This window comes from Lepeophtheirus salmonis, chromosome 13, assembly GCF_016086655.4.
Source record: "Lepeophtheirus salmonis chromosome 13, UVic_Lsal_1.4, whole genome shotgun sequence".
Lineage (NCBI taxonomy): Eukaryota > Metazoa > Arthropoda > Copepoda > Siphonostomatoida > Caligidae > Lepeophtheirus > Lepeophtheirus salmonis.
Window position 1 is genome coordinate 24,804,526 of NC_052143.2, and position 20,097 is coordinate 24,824,622.

Below are 20,097 nucleotides of genomic sequence, written 5' to 3' on the forward strand. Positions count from 1 at the left end.
TAATAATGACAAGTCCATATTATTTCGTATTATGTGTAAATGTAGATTTTTAAAGACCTTTCATTCTCCTATACTCTTCATTAAAAATATACAATGATTGTATTACCAAATAGACCTTTCTTGTAAGCAGTATTTGTTAATAAATCAATCCAAACATACTTTTGCTTGTTATCTCATTAAATGTAATATATATGTTTTAAGTTCAAAAATTAATTATTTAACATATGTATTTATACATTTTTTAAAGTAATTTTTTTAAACCAATCTCCCCTTTAGATCATCTTTGAGTAACAACAATAATATTTCTACATAGGCCCATTTGTATTCAATGACCCAAATTATTGTATGTTTATGGGTACAGATCGCCCAAAACATTACGTTTCGAGGTAAATTTCATTCATATTCAATAATGCAGAATATTCATAAATATTCGCGTAGTTTAAAAAAAAAAGGTTAAACCGAAAAAATGTTTCAACAAAATACTAGCCTCACATTTGTTAGCCGTCTAAAAATTTATCCTCTTCTACGCGTTTGATTACAATAATTTTATTTAACAACTAAAGAACATTTCAACATTTTTTTGCATTTTGATTGGGATTTTGTGTTCCTGATTGTTTTTACCCACAATAAAGATTAAAATGATATTTATAACTCAAACTTTCTGGTTTTTGTGGCCAATTGAGTTGTTTTTATTTTGGACTATATGGGGCATATTTATGTTTCTTGAGGTAAAAACAATCAAGAAGACACAATTTCTATCCAAGGGTAAACACTTCTCGAGTAGGGTAATCATTACTTACTTGACTACAGTCTATTAAACTTACATTTTACCAATTTATGTTGCAAAATGAATCATTTTGGTGGCAAATTTTTGGTCCAAATAGACATTCCTATATTAAAAATAGTTTATAAATGTTTAAAAGTAATCAATTGATTGATTTTTTTTTTTAAATTTAGGTCAAATTGATAAAGAAAATATTATTTTCACCGAGCATGCATTAAAGTAGATAATGTTGGACTTCATCAGACTTTGCCAGACAAATGAGCTTCTGTATAATTTTATAAAAAAAACTTTAAGTGATAATTTGTTCAATATTTTATATAAAACAAATCCTGTTTGTTCAACTTATATAGTTGTATGTACATATGTAATAAATGAAAAAGAGGAAAAGATGATGTAATATCATCATAAATTAGATTAAGAAGCTTGGGGGTTTTGTAAATTATTCATTCATGATTAATAGGTGTTGACAAAGATACCATATGATGATAATTACATCAAAGCAAAATATATTTTTTTCATTATTCTTAATCAAACTCACTTTATTTTTTGCGTGTTCTTTTTTAATTTATTCATATAATTATCTTATTTAACCAGGTAAGTCCTTTTTTATAACTTTATAGTAATTTGTTTAATTTTTTTAAATTCAAATTATGTTACTAGATTTATCAGCATTATTGCACTAATATGGAAGTATTTTAATAATATTTTTTGCCAGCTAAGAAACTCTCTTAGTTCTTATTAGTGTGCTGATCTCCTATACTATGAATACACTTTATCTCCAGATAATCAACAATTGAAGGAAATAAGGTAATGGCTGATTGCCAGCAGTTTTTGTATACCATGATATTTTCAAATAAAAGGTAGAGTGATACAATAAATATCTCGTTCTGTACACCACAAAGAGTATAATTTTACTCAACACGAATTTAGAGGAAAGACATTTCAATATGAGCTGAAAATTTCAGAAAAGTTATCAGTGAAATACCCAAAATCTTTTTATGTAAAGCAGTATTTCTCAACTGATAGTTCACGACCCAAAAGGGGACATCTTGTACATGGGTATCGGAGGGATGTTACAAAATGTCAATAAACCAATCTTTACAAAATATTTTTTTGTCACACTTAAAAATATCAAGTACATATTTTCTACAACGCCATCAAGAAATTTTATCCACCGGTGAATTTGCCGTGTACCTTTTTGCCTATGGTAATTTCTCCTTTAGGAAAATTTGCTGCTTGACTTATTTGGCGATTTTTTATATTATCGGTTCGAATTTTACTATCTTTCTTTCCATTTAGTTTTTTTTTTTCGTTTCTTCATGGATCAACTAAGATCATGACTTTTTTCGTGAAGGGATCGATGACGAAGGGGTCTTCCTTTTCCATCTACGATCTCCCTCTCCTAGCAAAGGCTTATCCTCCAAGGGCTCTTCAATCGCCGAGGGAGCCGAAGGTGTCCTTGCATGAGCGTTTTCACCAGACTTTCTTAAGCGACTAAACACATGAATGGCAAACTCATCAACCCAAGACAAAAATGAGTTGCAAATGCAGCACGGGAAATAGGAAGCCAATTTGTCTTGGGCTCCAACTTCACACGATTTCTCAATCACTTTATATTTTTAATAATTAATTTGATTATATTATGTTATCACTTCAAGGGTAGAGGTAGAAACAGAAAGAGTTCGGGATCTCAAGTCACTAGTCAATGAGTCCTTTTGAAATAAAATAATGATCCTGGATCTGTGACTACTTACTTTTGTCGTTATAAACATTATTTCTTCAATCACTTGCTTCTTTTTCTTCTTCTGATCTATTACTGAGATTCAAGAGTAAAGACCAATAATAATAATATCAAAACATAAAAAGGCTGGAAACATATCATCCGGCAAAATTTCCATGAGACAAATTATCATTGGGAATTACCCATGGAATAGTAGACAACTCAATTAAGAAAAGTTATTCTTTAGAAGTCCTTTAGTATTCGTGAGTTTGAATTCCTTTCCCTCCTAGAGAAGAAAATATACATTTCAAATGTATAGGGCCCTCAAGATATTTCCTAGATTCCTAGATTGGTATATCTATATGTACAACTAAATGTTTTATAATACCAACGCGATATAACTCCTTCAACCCAATAATTGAAGGAGGGGAGGGGGAATAATCCCAACGGAAAGTTATAGAACAAATGAATTGCAACTTACTGACCATGATGAAAAATGGGTAAGCCAGTTGGTGGCCCAGGTTGTAAATAATTCTACTAAATATTTGATAGTTAATACAATAGTGGTTGTAAACCTGTTTTTTAGTTTTATTATTTTGTAAACAAAGTGGTGCCATCTGACCAATTCCTGAAGAATATTGTTATTCTTTATAAAACATATCTATATGTTACTCACATAGAGGGCGCTTTGAAAATTATCCTCAGGATGCGATATTTTTCTTAAACAACAATAATATTTTGTTTTTATTTCCTCTATCCCTAATATTGTACTATTACATCACTTATTTATCCGTTGCCTTTATCATCAAATAACAATCTTCTCTACAAATAATTTTCTAACCTGTAATAAAAGAAGGGGGAAACAAAAGAATCTAAAGGAAAGGGAAAATAAATGTGAGGTTTTTTGTGGTTTAGTTCCTCATTTTTGTTATTATTAACTTGAAGGACTCCTTTACACATAAATAAAAGTGGACTTCTTGTCTAAGAAATCGCTTTTTTCCCTCGCAAGAAGTACCTTTTTATGATGCCACAGATGACGTCACTTTATCATTCTCGGTCATTTTCTCTCATGACGTAACCAACTTTTAATTTCCTTGGTGGAATAGTTAATATTCTTGTGTTATTAACCTCATTATTTCAGTTAAAAGAGTGAATTTATAGGTTATCATAGTGAATTATAGAGTAATATTAAGTATAATCAACGCCCCTAGAGGAGAAAAAGTTTTTGTATAGCTCACTTTACTTATTCAAATATGTGTCACGTGCATGTTTTCCCCACTTGGATAATATATTTGCATATCATAAAGTTAAGCAACCACCTTTTAACATAACCTCACTTTTATAATCTATTAGGTAGTGTCAACCACTCAAAGTATTCGGTATAAAAAGTGCTCAAAAATAATAATAACTAAAAGGAGAAATAAAATGGTTCAAAAAAACAACAACTGCGCCGTAGTGTATAAATCCACTTTTCGTTAAAAGACTATATTCCATGTTAAAATTATGATTGTTATATACGAGCAATATATAAAATAAAGACAAACTCCGTCTTATCATATGGACTTGCACATTTACCTGAAACATGCTATCAACGTACATTTCTTAATTTATTTAATTATCAATTCTCTGAGCTATTAATTTTCAGTCAATATACCTGGTCAGGAAGCACAACTTGGAATCTCAAGCCAAGGAACTCTGCCAGAAAGTGTGTGGGATCCTTGTTTATGAGGAAAATCCCAAGTCGCCCTACACAGCCCTCCAGCAGCCACGGAGAAGAACTTGGTGAGGTGATTCATCAATTAGGTGTGATCTTCCTTGATCTTCTTCTCAGATCTCCGGGTCCCTCTTTAAATTGTTCCCTCCACTTCCTGCATTCATAGAGAGGTCTTCTCCACCTTTATTAATTTTGGCCAACTTGAAAACCGGCCTCATAGAGCACTTCACAATTTTAATAATCTTCGCCACCTTAACTTTAGCATCTGCCTTTTGGTTTTTTCCTCATTCTCGATGAGAGGATGAAGAAATGTATATTATAGTTTGTTTATGCAAAAAGAATGGCAAAACAGAATGTCAAAAAAAAAAAAAATCCCTAAACCTTACTATATCATTGATTAAATAAAAACTTATTAACAATCTACGTTTTTCTGCCTAACCTTGTCGTTTTGAAGCCTGAAGGAAGAGTTTGACCTTAAAGTAGCATCTAAATAGTTCAGTTTTACAACCACTTATCCATAACATTTTTAATTTATAAAATATTCATAAATGGTAAATGGATATAGTTCGCATCTTCTCCAAATACTTTATATTATAATTACTTTGAAAATCAGTCGAATGAAACTTTTATCCCGAAGGTTTTTTTTTATTCAGCTTATTTTTTTCCTTTTTTTGTTTGCTCCCATGCGTCCAAGGAAGTTTAAGTAAATTATGTTTTCATTTCCACGCTGGTATTATCTATGTACATACACATGTAAAACTTTTTTTCAGTTAACTAAGGAATATTTTAGTAGTCAGGATTTAGGTACAAGTTCTCCCCCCTCCCTCCTACATGCTTTCTAATTTTTATGCTCACCATTAAATATAAACACATAAACTTTTTATTAGAGAATTTATTTAATAGTAGTTGTTTTATTAAAAATAAATGTTAAATTTTATTTTGTCAATAGATAAAATCACGGAAATATAAAATAACATTTATACATAGTATTTTAGGCTACAAGTCCTTGTTTTCAATTTATAAAGTTAGTTTTGTCTTGGATTTGGTACAAGTTTTATCCTAATAAACTATACTATTTCACATACAAATATGCGATTTGATTTAAGTTTTTTTGATAAATATTATGACTAATAATGAAAGTTTTAAAAATTAAGCTTAAAATCAGAGTGGAATTTAAAACATTTGCAAACACTGAAACAATTATATCAGGAGGGCTATAAAGCACTTTTGGGATTAATTTCTTTCAAACAGACCCTATGACACATTCTGACAGAGGGCATGAAAGCCAGGAGGCTCGTGCAAGAAAATCTTCACATAGATCAAGACAAATGGGTCAATTGTGAAATTTTTCTCGGACAAAAAGATTTTCACAGTTGATCAACCCCATAACCACCGGAAGGACCTCTGGCTTGCAGAAACAAGAGAAGAGGTCAGAGGCGTTTGACTCACCAAATGTCTGGCCCAAACACTAATACTCGGCGTTGTAGCCTCTGATGGAAAGAATATACCTCCGATCTTTTTCCAGGCTGAACAGAAAATCGGCTAGGGGGCCAAACATAAGATACTGAGGTACACAATCTTAACATGGCTGAAGACCAACTAACCAGAGGGTAACTACGTGTTGACTCTGGACGGCACCCCCTCTTACACGTCCGCCAAGTGCCAAAAGTTATATGTAGATAACATGGCTCGATTCTGGTTCAAAGATATATGGCCCCCTTCCTCACCAGATTTGAACCCACTGGACTTTTTTATATGGGGGACATTTGAGAGGGAAAACAACATGACCTCACACCAAAATACAGACATACTGAACCCTTCTATAGTAGCTACATAGGACAACATGTCAGAGGAGTATGTCACCAACTCCTGCATGGCATTCAGGCAACGTGTAAAGGCTGTGATTGATAATGAAGGAGGCCATATTGAGTGTAAAATGTTTTGCAAAAACATTGTCTACATGTTTTGTTGGCATAATTATTTTTCATATTATTATTAAAAAATAAAAATTATTGATGTATTTCTAAATCCATCTCTCAAGTCCATGTTTTGCTACCCTCCCCTGTATATATTTATGGAACTGGAAATATTGGTATATATATTTTCTAAAGATGAATATTGCCCTAATGAAAATTGACTGAGACAGAATAATGTTACCAAAAACCCTAATTTTTATTTCGCTTTAAGCATACGAAGTAACTTATAACTGAACCAAGGAAGCTCTCAAAATTGCCTAAAAGCAAAGAAGTTTTGTCTTTAGGAAAATTTTGCTTCTTGAAAATGTATTAATGTCTTAATTTATTTTTATCTTTAAAAGACTTAATTTACAATATTAAGCTTCCATACGCATTATTTTTGTGCCCTTTTGAAATGTGTTAGAGTGAAAATGAAGGAAGATGGTTAAAGAAGCTATTATCAAAACAAACAAAACGTTCAACTATGAACATGAATCTGCAGGAGGCGATTTGTGGAGCTATGGGTTGTGGATTTCGCGCACAAAGGACCAGCAAGGAGATTGCCCAATTCAACAACTTGACTTACAACACTGTGAAGAACTTCAGGCGCATTTATGATCAATATTGTGAGAAGAGAGGGGGCACTAAAGAATTTTTAATTAAAAAGAAAGACTGACGGGTGTCGGTCTGATACTCATGAGGTTGATATTGTGAATTCGACACAGAACCTCATCAAGGAGGACCCTGGCAGATACATCAATGTGATGATAAACGTTGTGAAGCCCTCGATGGATGAGTTGGCTGATGGGGAACTGTACATCTTCCAACAGGATGGGGGACCGGCCCACAATGTAAAAAGGACTTAGGAATGGTGAAGGCAGAACTTCCCTCATTTCTGGGAGAAGGAGATCTGGCCCCCAAGCAGCCCGACCTCAACCCCTTCGATTTTTCATCTGTGGGACGTGGGTGAAAGGGATACCAATTGTCACCCTCACAACACTAAGGCCTCGCTCATCACCTCTATCATGGAGGCATTCAGCCACATCTCCAGGAAGGACATCATTCAGGCCTACTTCTGTGTGCAGCCTCGCCTGGAGGAGGTCATTGCAGCTGGTGGTGATTTTATACGTAAATATTTTTTTATATACATTAATAAAAGATTAATCATACCAAGTTTCAAGTTTCTATCTTTATTTTGAAGAGAGTTTAATAGAGATCTTAGTAAAAGTTTAAAAACAGGCGTCAATAGATTTTTCACACTATATATCTTTAACCTTTGACAAAAACAAAATCATTTATATTTTTATTCTCAAATTCATAAACGAGACAAGTTTCACGATTATATTTTGGGTTTTTCAAAAAATGCGTAGAATGAAAAAAACAAATGGTCCATTTAAATCTGAAAGCTTTGAATTTCAAACTTGAACAATATATAACTTATTAATGAACAATATAATTTCAACAAAGCTATTACTATTCCAGGCGGTGTCGGAATCCCCGGCTCCTTCTTTGGATGTATTCCTCTGTCATGGCGTTCCAGTACTAGCTGACTTTGGCTTTGAGGGCCTCGCTGTTTGGATGAAGGACAATAAAAGCTTTTCCTCGACATGCACCCTAAAGGTGTTGTCAAGGGGATTGGCGTAATTGCTGTAAGGGGGCCAAAAGTGTCAAAAAAGAGTTCAAAAGAACTCAAAAGTCTTATTTAAAGCTAATTCAAAAGAGTTTTGCAACGAAAAAAATGGGTTTATTGCATTGTTGGTGCCAAAAGTGGCCTCTTCACCCTCGCAAATATCTTTCTGCTCACTTTTTTGATAGCTGTCTAGGCAGTCCTGTATGAAATCCCGAGATATCTTGCAAGGGCCTCATGGACTTACAGAGATTAGCTTGGGCTGTTTTCTTTAACTCTTCTGGGTCCAATTTGGTCTTATTTAGGGAGCCCTTCTTCCTCTCCAACGTTTCAGACTTGCTGAAGGCGTAGACAGACACCCAACAGCTTGGAATGCACGTATGGAAATTCGTAGATCACGTTAAAGTGTAATTTTCTCGACTTGTACGTAACCTAAAGCTCAAGTTCATTTGTTTTGTAACTAGTTTTTTATGCTTAAATATATATAATTAATTTCAATCACTCAATCTTTATAAATTATTAAATTAATAATTGTTCAGATTTCAATAGATTCCCGCGGTATAACTATTGAGATAAATTGTTATTTGGTTCCATAGCCCTCTTTGGAAAAAATTTTATATGTTCCGCCTCGGGAAATATTTGTATTCCTGTTCATAATGCTGGATTTTGATTCCCACTCTATCTTTTGAGTTTTGTATCCCAACTCCTCCCCCTTCCCCCCACCCTTTGCAAAAAGAAAATGAGAAAATCCCAACTAACTTTTACAAATAAATCTCTCTCTCCATCACACAAAAATAAATATATCAAACCATTATGATCTAAAACCTAAATAAAATATTTTGCACTTATTATGATTATTACGATTGTAATAATTTTAGTCATAAATTTCTCTCTAGAAAATTGGCAGGGAGGAGTTCTTTTTTTTTGCAAAAGTATTTTCCTATTTTTTGCAACATCAAATGTTAATGGTTGCAGAGATGATTGTTTTGTTTTTAGGAGTGAAATAAAGAGTTCGTGCACTTCTTCTCTTTTAGGATTGACTTCATGTAATATCTGATCAGAACGGCCTTAACTATTGTGGAGCCTATACAAAATAGGTTGTTTGGTGCATAAATCCCAATCTGAGAAGGGATCAGGAAAATAACTGAGCCTAGGGCAAATATAATTATGTGGTCTCCTTTATTTTTTTTCCTTTTTTATATTGATTTTTTTAGAACTAAAAAAATGTAATACCATTTAGAATTTTGTTTTCAAAAAAATGTCTCATTTCTCAATTTTTGTCATATGATATTTTTAGAGAGAAAATTGCATTTTTTTTTCTTTTCCCGGCCAGTGCAGGCTTTAATTGAAATACGAAGTCTATTTCAGCCATATATGTAGTACTTTAAGCCTTTTGTATTTTTTAGTTCACCCATTTTTTTAATTTTTTTTTCTGACATGGTAGACTGAAGAATGAATTTCTCAGCTTTTGTAATTAATATTTAACTCCTGAGTTGCGAACTTCCATTCCTACTACATTATATTCAAAACCTGAGGGAACATTCATATGTGCACATAAAAGAGGGGAAGTAAACTTGAGGGATTTATTGCAGAGGTATAATTCTAAGTCCTAGTTGGACTCAGAGTAGAATGAAGGCTCGACATCGGAGTAATGCCAATGTCCTTGTTTATTTCCTTTTCTCACTCTACCTTTTCACAGCTGATTTTAGTTGATCTGCTCCAAAACATTCTTCAAATTGTTGAGTTGCCATGTTTATTTTCAGTTTCATTTTTTTAACATGCCGTTCTTGTATTTGATATACCATAATATAAATAAATATAATTTGGTTAGAAAAAAGAAATTTTAACAAATTTATATTCATAAATAGTAATTACATTTTATGTTATATATACATTACATACATTTAGGGAGAAAAATAGAACATGAGGAGTATTAATAGGCACATTCGATACTTGCTTTATATATATTATACCCTATTTTTATGGTTATGGTTTTATGAGTGTCGGGGGTGGGGGGGGGGAGAGGTATCATAATAATAAGAATATAATGTAAACATTAAATAAATTGATTCATAACATTCCAATAAATAATTAATTATTTGAGCAAAAATATTATATAACATGAAGCATGAAAGGAAACAGTGAGAGAAAGAAACACTAATTCGGTTCTTCGACGCAGGCATTTATTTACATATCTACAGAGCGGGGACCCAAAATTTGTAGTAGCATAAAATAAACTTGATAAAACGTTATTTATATTGAATCAATCTAGAAAGGACATCTCAAAGCTAATTTGTGATATGTTTAAATACTATATTTAGATACAATAAGTACTCCATTTGTCCTCCTTCACAAACAAAAACAGCCTTGACACGTCGACAATCAGATTGGCAGCTATTAACGATGTAGATCGTATCCATGATGGCATAAAGGAGAAAAATCAAATTTGGAGAGAGGTGCAGCATATTTTCTTCTACAAGTTGCCTCATACTGCAAAGTCCAAGGTGTTGAAGTAGAGGTAGGCCAAAAGTCCGTATATTGTTGCTTACAGAATATAAGTTTTTTAACAGTATTTCTATCCTTAATGAACTTCTTGATGTTGTAGACTGACTGGATAGAAATAGTGTTCTCAGCACTGATACAGGCGCGGAGGAGATCGCCTTTTTTGTTATTACTCCAAGATTTTGCTTGTTTTTTGTTTTGTTTTGTTTTAACTGTCGTTTGGTTGAGTAATGAAACCTCGAAATTAAAAATAACAGGATAAAATAGCAAATAAATGCTACAACAAGTTTTGTGCCCCCCCCCTCCCTCTCTAAAGGGTTGTGGCCTTTAACCTTCACATAACTGAACCACTAATACATGCATACTTTCCCAAAAAAGCATGGTAGAATAATAAATATATGACATCATAAACTGATATTGATTAACTTAGTTTGCAATTTACCATCATAGGGTCAACATATGAGAAAGTAGGAGGGTTTGATGGCAGCTAGGAAGGATCAGAAGTGCAGCAATAAGAATTTGTAAAAATCATAATTCTGTTTCAAAATTAGAAAAAAACCGGAAGAATAAAAGATGGGTTGCCTAGTGGCCACAACATGTCCCGAAGTTCATGGAGAGTAAATTTCCCGCAGAAAGAGAGTATTTCATGTTTTCACACATCTTTGAGACGGGGCTCAGTGCTATCTGAGTGTTACAGTACTATTGTCCTGCATGAAAGAGATCGGTAGCTACCGTGCCGGAATTTTTATATTTCTAAAGTATATTTGGAATGGTTGGAAGAGCATTGTCACAATTTCATATCAAAAACACATGCCCAACATGTCCTTTCTCATCAAAGATGATCCCATCAAGGACAATATGAAGGTCGCCGGCAACTGCTTCAGAAACCACATGTTAAGGGTGGTTGAGGCTGGTATAACAACAACGAAATAAAATCGTTTCAGTATGGTATAAACTTGTCGCCCGTTTTAAACAATGCTTGTTTTTCCCTCATTTTCATTGTTAGACGAAAGTTGGAAGTTCCAACCTTGTTTTTACCAAGCCCTAAATCTGCCATGTTGATTAGAGAGAGAGAGAGAGCGAGAAAATCGATATGTTATGTATGTATATAAAACGATTGCACATACTCAAATGATGTTATAAATTGTTGAATAAAAAAATATCTTATTCTAACTTGGCAAGAGACCTTTAGGAAGTAAATACATAAACAAACTATTTCAAAAAAGAGAATCTGCAAATAAATAAAATATACACAATATTTACATATTTTAAATATCAAAAGATACAAATAGACTCAATAAAATAAAAACAAATATGTATATTGATTTTCTGTTACAAGCAAGAGGCCGCAGAATTCATTATTTGCGTCTATTAGCATTAGTAGTATTAGTGGGTAATTGGTGCAATCTCCTTTTTAATTAACAATTTTTATATTTATTTTAGACCTCTGCATTTATATGTGTTCTTTTTATTTCTGTTATATTTTCGTTGTATGTATATATGGATATCATAACCATAACAGTTTCATTTCATTACGTCGTTTTCTTTCTCTTTTTATAGATATGTATACATAATATATATTTGTATTTATAAATCTTTGGTAATAGTTGTATCTGCCTTAACCAATAAAGAAATGGAATATGGTTTATTTATTCATTTAATATCCCTTCTAGCTTTTTCTCTCTCTCCACACACATATGCGCATGAAGTAGCTAAGTAAATATGTTTTTGGGCTGGGGCAGATAGTGGTGAAGAGGAAATTAGGTTAGCAATAAAAACGAACAAACTACTACTCTGCATACATATGTCTATGATGAAAAACCCTTCAATCAAACTCTAGTTATCTAAAGAGAGGAAGAGAAACGATGAGATGAGAAAAGACAAGGATTCTTCTTTGCTTTCCCTCCTTACAAAAATTTATTACATATGTTCACATCAACTTTAACAATCCTTTTGGCAAGATGTCAAAAATAAGGAGGAGGAGAAGAGATGAAGAATACAAAAAAAATACTAAATAGAACGAAAAGGAACACTTGGATGATGGTGTCATGGTAGGATCATCAAATGTGACAAACTTCTGTCTTTAATTATGTCTCATTTCTTGGATCAAGGGCTTATTTGAACGCGTTAAAAAAGTTGTTTCCCTAAATATAACCTTGCTTTTTATAGTCATATAATAAGCTTCTTTTTTTTTTTTTTTGCTCACATATTTAGTTGAGAGTTGTTCTTCTTATTTAGAAGTAATAAAACCCCGTATAAATTCCCTGTTTATGTTTATAAAATCTAATAACTGTAATTTAATTATGATACACTTTAGATAAATGAAACATTTTTATACTATTCTTTTAAAAATGGTACTAGAAATAACAAAATTCATAATTTATTCAATATAAAGCCTTTTGGTCCTTATAAGAACCTTTGATTGGCCATGAACTAAGGAACATGCATATACCCAATTTCAAGTTTTATATATTTCGTTCGGTTATTTGTTCCGTAAGGACGCTCAAATTAGGTTTACGTTTAGAGCTTGAACTGGTCTCAATATACAGAAATATATTGTAATCAAGGTGGTTGAGGTCAAAATAGGGTTGAAGCTAAAAGTGCCTTTGCTAAGAAGAAATATTTTGATCTGGATTATTTTAGCAGTATGTGGAGGGACAGGATTTTGTCCCGGCACAAAACGTCGTTATAGTCGATGTACAATTAAACAGGATACGTTTCATTCCTTACAAATCTTCCACGTTTTGGCATTGCCGTATATCATGTCTGTGAATTTCGTTTCGGCATCTCAAAAATGTATAGAGATATATAAATACTTTATAAAGACGCAGAATATAAACAGTTGAATAATTATTATATACCAAAACTTTTGGATTGTGAAAATCATAATTAAATTCACATCCGGTGAATACTTACGATAGAAAAACAAAAATTTATTTGAGAGGCCCTTCTTACAGTGAGTATATGTCTTATATGTGAGTATTCTAATGCCTTCCACTTTCTCTCCAAATTTATGATTGCGACAGATATTTTTCCCCCAATAAATTATATTTATTTTGCAATTTTTATTGCAATAGTTTAATATATGCAAAATATTTATTTTGCTTTTTGACAACTTTTTTGCGGATTTCATTTATTTATGAATAAAGCAACAGTTTCTCTTTTTTTTTCTTTATAAAAAAATGTAAATGACCTCATTTCCTAATCCATCATTTTTTCTTAAATTGTCTTTGTTTTTCTGATTATTTACTTAGACATGCATATAACTGCTTGGTATTTGAATACATTAATTACATACACATGGTTTCAGTTACCTTAAATATATTTCCCACCTACGTCGCCTCCCCCCTACCTCCCCTCATCTGCTATGGATCTCCTCCACGATAAGCAGTAACAAAAAGGAAAAGACAAACGATTAAGAAAACAAATATTTGTGGTTGGGATAATAAATTTTCAACGTACAATTTATTACTTTCCATAATCTTAAAATTAAGAGAGGATTATTTGCTATTTATTTGTGTGTAGTTATATCTTTATGGCTTTACTTTGATAAACATACCATTTATATGTCACGATTTATCTTTCCTACAAAAAAAAAAAGCTACAAAATCAGTTCGTGGTAGCTAATTCTTCTTCCAAACTGTGGGGATTTTCTTTAATAATAGTGGGGAATTATTATAAACAGCTTAACATGCGCTAATTTCAAGTCAACCAACAAACTTTCAAAGCACTATTAAAGAATACAAACAAATTGTCTGCTGAAGGCAATAAAAACTGCCTTGGGCAAAGTTGGGTCCATTCAAAGCAATTTTGGTGTTGTTCACATCATTTAAATTTTTATAATAATATAATTTTTGGGTCAAGTGGGCATTTTTAGACCTCTTATAGCGTCTGAAATATCGCCATATGAGTCAAAAATTGTACTTTCTATGATTTTTGGTTTATCAGCTTAAAATATTGTGCACCTTGATTTGCTCTAAGGGTCCAAAGGTTTGCGGTTTGCATTATTTTATATAAGGCAACATGCCTCCTTCTTGTTCGAAAACTATAACTTCGACTAGGGTTAAGTTTTGCTATATGTATGTTAAGTTTAATGCAATAAGGAAATTACAAATTTTTATCGAAGTGGCTTACCTTATTGCCAATTGGTAATTTTAATATTATTTACAGCTTTATTAATTATTAACGGAATAGAAAGTTAAAAATACTTTCATTTATCTATAATGTATTGGTTTTTTATTTGCACAAACTGAATTTCCATATTTAAGGTTGTTAGTGGGATAATGCCGGAATTTATTTTCATAAACTCAATTCAAAAATATGTCCATATCTTATATATCAAGAAAACAGTTCAAAGAGGAGTATATAGATGGAAAATGAGCAAAAAAAATAAAAATAATTAAACATACATATATAATTTTAAAAAACAAGATCCTTGCTAATTTCATTCTAACACAAACACATGTATGAACAAAAAAAAAACTCCAAACATGTAAATTAAAATGTTGGAAAATTAAAATCAGATTAAAGGAAAATAAATCTATTAAGAAATCGTTAGGAAAGTAAAAGCTCTTTTAAGCTTGGTATTTATTTTTTTTTAAAATACATCAACTATTCAAGTTACTTATTACTTTTTACCATTCTCCCCCCTCCTTTTCCCTTCTCTTCTCTCTATATTCATGTGTTGCAAATTGATTTGTTATTAAATGATTTATGACTTTTCATTCTTATTAAAAACATTCTGCAAATATGTGAATAAGCTTATGTAGATTTAAGATGGATTTTGCCCAATTATCTTCCTTCGATGATGTAAATACAGGTTTGGAACTTTTGATTTCCAGGGCAGTACCACGACCTCCATAACACACAGATAGCTGGCCCTACACACCGTCTCCTACATGTGTGGAGACATGGGATCCTCACAATTACCGAAAACTTACTCTCCATGACCTTTGGGACAAGTTGAATCCTTGTGAAAATCCATCTGTTGTTCTCTTCATTAATTTACTATTCTTAGGATAGGATTCTGATTTTAAAACCTCTGTCTTCAGCGATGTCAACAACTCTTGAATTATGTGAAGGGTAACAGCAACCGTGTGATTTTTTTCTCTGACGAAAAGACCTTTCCCATTGACCCCGTCTACTACAAGCAAATGATTGGTTGGTATGCTTCACCAAGGCTGACCACAGCATCAGGACAGTTACCAAGACCAAACATCCGGCCTCTGTGATGATGTTGAGGGTTGTGGCATCAACCAGAGAAAAAAATCATCCATTTTGGTTCCCTGTTGGATACCAGTTACCTGCAGCCGACTAATTGATGGTGTTGAAGGAAAATGTGGTTCCATAGATTACCAATACCGCGAAGAAGTCCAACAAGGTCAATTAGTATTTCAGTAGGACAGGGCTACGACCCATACTGCTAACATTGTACAAAAGTGGATAAGTTGCAGCATGAACTTCTGGCACAAGAACCTCAGACCCCACAGCCACAAAGATAAATTGTCGGATATGACAAATATTGGATTTTTTTTTTTCATAGAGGTGGCGATGAAAACAATGAGAAAGCCTCACATTTAAACTCTTCCTATTTTTCATACTAATTCTATTTCCTTCCGATTTACATGTACGTATTCAGTGTACACACCTATTTATAACTAATTATTACGTCTATTAGTAATTCAATAGATATACTTGATATTATTATTTGCAAGGTATATCTGTTATTTTCATCAGGGATGAAACGTTGTACATGCATTGGATTTTCAAGACTAATAACCAATACTTAAAACCAGTCTTCACCTCTAGCAAAGGCGAAAATATTGACATTAAAACTTTAAACCATAGATACAAAGGCAGATAATATGGTATGATAAAACTAAAACAAAAATATTTTACTCACAAGGGGGATGACAGTCTGTAGCTTGGGTACCCAAACTAAATTAATTAAACGGAATTCCTTCTGAATTAAATTAATTTTGACAGCGCTCTCTATGTGAGTAACATACATATATTACATACTATTATCATTAGGAAGGTGTATTATTTTGCTGCAATACGGCATCCATCTCTGTTTTACATACTAATTATAAGTGGAGAAACTGTGCTCCATTAAACACGTTTGACTTCACATGGAAACCACTAAAACTTCAAAGGAACGGGTCGGATGAGGGCCTGGGAAAATTCAAATCCTCATTGAATGCTTAATAAATTCATTATATCTCGTTTAAAGGTTCATCTGATGTCTTGATTTGCAACTTGCTGCACATGAGAGAGTCCTTTGACCCTTCAACAATAGAATTTTCTTTATTATGTCATCCTTTGTCAATTCTTCATATTTCATTAAACCTTCAAAATTAAAGATTTTTTATTGTTGAAAAAGCAGGATATTTGTGTTATATTTAATATCCTCACTCACTGTGAGACACAACATAGATAATTTGAAAAGTTGCCGACTCTATTTGAACTAATGCAGATCTATCTAAATATAGGTATATGTAACTAGGTATGAGAAAACTATTGTATTTCTGCGAGTGTGAAAAGACCTAAAAAGTTTTGAAATATCAAATAGATCATTTTATTTGTGAAGATACATATGTTTATTCATGGGCATATGAATTTCTGAAATATACAATGTATCCAGGCATCTATGTATGCAATATTATGTACAAATAAATATTATGAAAAAGTAGATTATAATAGTTTTCATACAATTTTTTTAATAAAAAATTACATTTCATAATATTAACACATTAGAAAATGTAAAATATTTCAATAATAATACTTAGTGCCTCCTGTTTCTTTTCATGAATAGGGCAATTCAAATTTAAATGCATATATCACCATTTTATGCATAGATGTAGATTGTGCGATATGTAGGCTCATCGTTATTTATGACTTAATAATATTAATTTAGAGTTTTAGTGAATTCAATTTAGCATTAGGAAGAAACTATCAATCCCTGAACTTAGTATTCTACTGTATAGGACAGGTTTTAGCGTGAGTTGAGCATAAGGTAAAGATAAATGGGTAGGATCCTTTATTTCTTTCGATTTAAAAAAAAAAATAACTTTTGAACTTAATTTTACAAAATAAAATTTAAATTAAATATTTTGTAAAATTACCCTTATTTTTAAGAACAAAAATATTATCAAGCGACCTTTATTGTGAAATTTTTAATAAGTGAATGAGGTTCTTTCTAAAAAAAAATCTCTTCTTTGTGTATAAGTATAATATTTTAATTTTACAAAATTTAAAAAAATAATAGTATAAGGGTTAATTATCCTAAATTAATAAATTATTTTAACAATTTGTTATATGACATAAAAGTTATGTCCTTTTTGAAAGAATTAAATCAATAATTGTGTTCTTTGTGTAAAATCATATTTGGTAAACTCCCTTTCCTAAACATTTAAAGTAAGGATGGATATTTTACAAAGCCATTTGAGTTTAAGAATAAATATTCATATAATGTTGAACTAAATGGCAACCCTCAAGGTATTACAAAGGTAGATCATTTATCAAATATTACTAAAATTTTGTGTTTTCCTGGTTTATTTCATCATTGTGCTTTAATCAATGTGTTGTGTACGAGTCTGTAATTAATTCACAATGGCCACGAGGCTGACCCGACAGAAGGTCCTTCTGAAATTTATCAATTCTTGTACGCACGTTTCAACCACTTATACTAACGAGAAGATCTTCCCCTTAGAGCTGGCTTACAACAGCCACAACAACCGAGTGCTGGGTCAGAGTATCAAGGAAATTTCCTTGAACGAGAGCAGCTTGTTGAGAAACAAAAAAAAAAAGGCTTCGTTAATGGCCTTTGCAGTTTTACCTCGTGCTGGATGAAGACGCCCTTGATCTTCATTCCTAAGGGTATGAAGATCAATCAACAGGTCTATCTAGACATGTTATTGTCCCAAGTACTCCCCTTGATCAAGAAACAGAACTGGGAATGGTTTTATTGCTTCCGGCAGAACGGGGAACTTTCAAATACTGTAAAGTCTGTCCAAGAGTGGTGCGAATCCAGTTTGGAGCCCTTTTGGAGCAAGAATTTGTGTTCTTCTTCTTCCCTAGAATTCAACGTAATGTACTTCTCCATATAGTCCATCCTGGAGAGGAAGGTTAGTGTGACTTCCTACCGCAGTGTCGACGACTTTAAAACCGTCATGGTGTCTGCATAGGATAACATATCGAAGAAGACTATCCTTACAGCTTTTAAAGTAGCTACGAATTGTCTGTAAGCTGTAGTTGCCACAAATAGTGGCGTCCCTCTGGAATAAACTGACATTAATTTTATAGGAAGTTAATTGAAACAGTGTAGATGGATGTTGAGATATAAATATTCGTGTACTTTCTTGGCTGTTGAGTTGCCCTGTCACCCTGTATATGCTTGAGGAAGAAAACAATTAGATTGTCTTCATGAAAATAGGATAATACAATTTATTACACAATTTTAATTTTATATATTTATGTAAAATCATCCAGAAAAACAAACGTTGTTTTTTTAAAGTCCTTTTTTAGAAAGGGTTCTTTTTGGATCATCAGAACAACTCGGTTTTTATTTGCTTGAATAAAATGGTAAAATAATTATTCATTTTTGGAAATATTTCATTATCAACAATGTATTTGCTTATAAAGAGACATAGACATATGTAGTTCAATGCTGATTTGATTTCAATTATAATTGGGGTACAAATCACTCGTGTTTCAGTGTGGATTTTTTTTATAAAATATACATTCAACCAAATAGATTTTCTGTAAATTATACTCTAATTAAATTTAAGAAACATTTTGGTGTGCTTCATGTATTTTGTAGGCAATAGATAGGGTTTTTTTTCTTTTTTTATAGTACGACTATATTTCAATTTATTTTTATATCATTAATCACATATTATGTGAATATAAACTCAAACCCAAAACAGAACAAACACACACACACAAAAGGAAATAAGACTCATATAAAAATATCTTTATACATCTATCAATAATTTGGACATAATTATCAGGTAATGGTGTTCTAGTGGATCTGAATTTGCATAAAATGATTTGAACTTGTATGTTTATTAAATAAATCTATTTTCGATTATATATAATATTTTAAAATTAAAAAAAAACAAAAACACACACACTATAAAAAAAATACCAGACCTTTGTTATTTCTTCACATTCAAATAAAAAATGTCTAGCCATTTCCCTTGACACTTTAATAAAGAAGCAATTTGTTATTGGTTAGTCTTCCCATACACACTACCCAGAGACAAAATATTGTTAAATAGTTGTGTTCTTGATAAGGTGTTTGTATAATAGATGACATGAGTAACAACCTACGTCATGCTTAGGAACATAAATATTTTAAGTCATACCCATTATGCACTTGGAGATTTTTAGATATTTCAAAACTGTTTCCTTTTGTGTTGAGCCTTATATTCATTTTGGAAATAGAACGCATAACTGCATAATTTTGTGTTCTAATTCTTAAGCCCTCTCTAAAATATCCCCCTTTCCCTCTCAAACAACACGTTACACAACTTATACTAATTAAAATAAAATAATATGGTTATATTTTGAGGAGTAGAAAAGAAGGGTATGCAGAGTGGTAGGATTTAAAATATAATACTTGAAGAAAAAACACACACAAAAAAGTTGATAACAAAAATGCACTCAACAAAATTCAACTTTGTTGTCCCTTTCTGTTTTTGTTTTCGCTATTATTGTTTTAGAAAATGAATGCAGAAAATACTTCTATAGGTATGCATGCATATATAAAATTAAATTAATTGAATATTTTAT

General features: G+C 31.9%; 1 protein-coding gene across 11 annotated transcripts in view; it reads left to right on the forward strand.

Annotated features, from left to right (window-relative positions):
• The window catches only part of LOC121128093 (glutamate-gated chloride channel), a 151,678-nt gene that overhangs the window by 106,498 nt on the left and 25,083 nt on the right, over positions 1-20,097 (forward strand). For 2 of the 11 annotated variants that reach the window (XM_040723660.2, XM_040723658.2), the window contains exon 1: positions 11,841-12,353. The exons of 8 other annotated variants lie outside the window; for them this stretch is intronic. In XM_040723660.2, coding sequence (XP_040579594.1) covers positions 12,292-12,353 — 62 coding nt within the window. In that variant the 5' untranslated portion in view covers positions 11,841-12,291. Of the gene's footprint in view, positions 1-11,840; positions 12,354-20,097 lie in introns of those variants that run through there. One more of the 11 variants, XM_040723661.2, reaches the window with a different exon arrangement.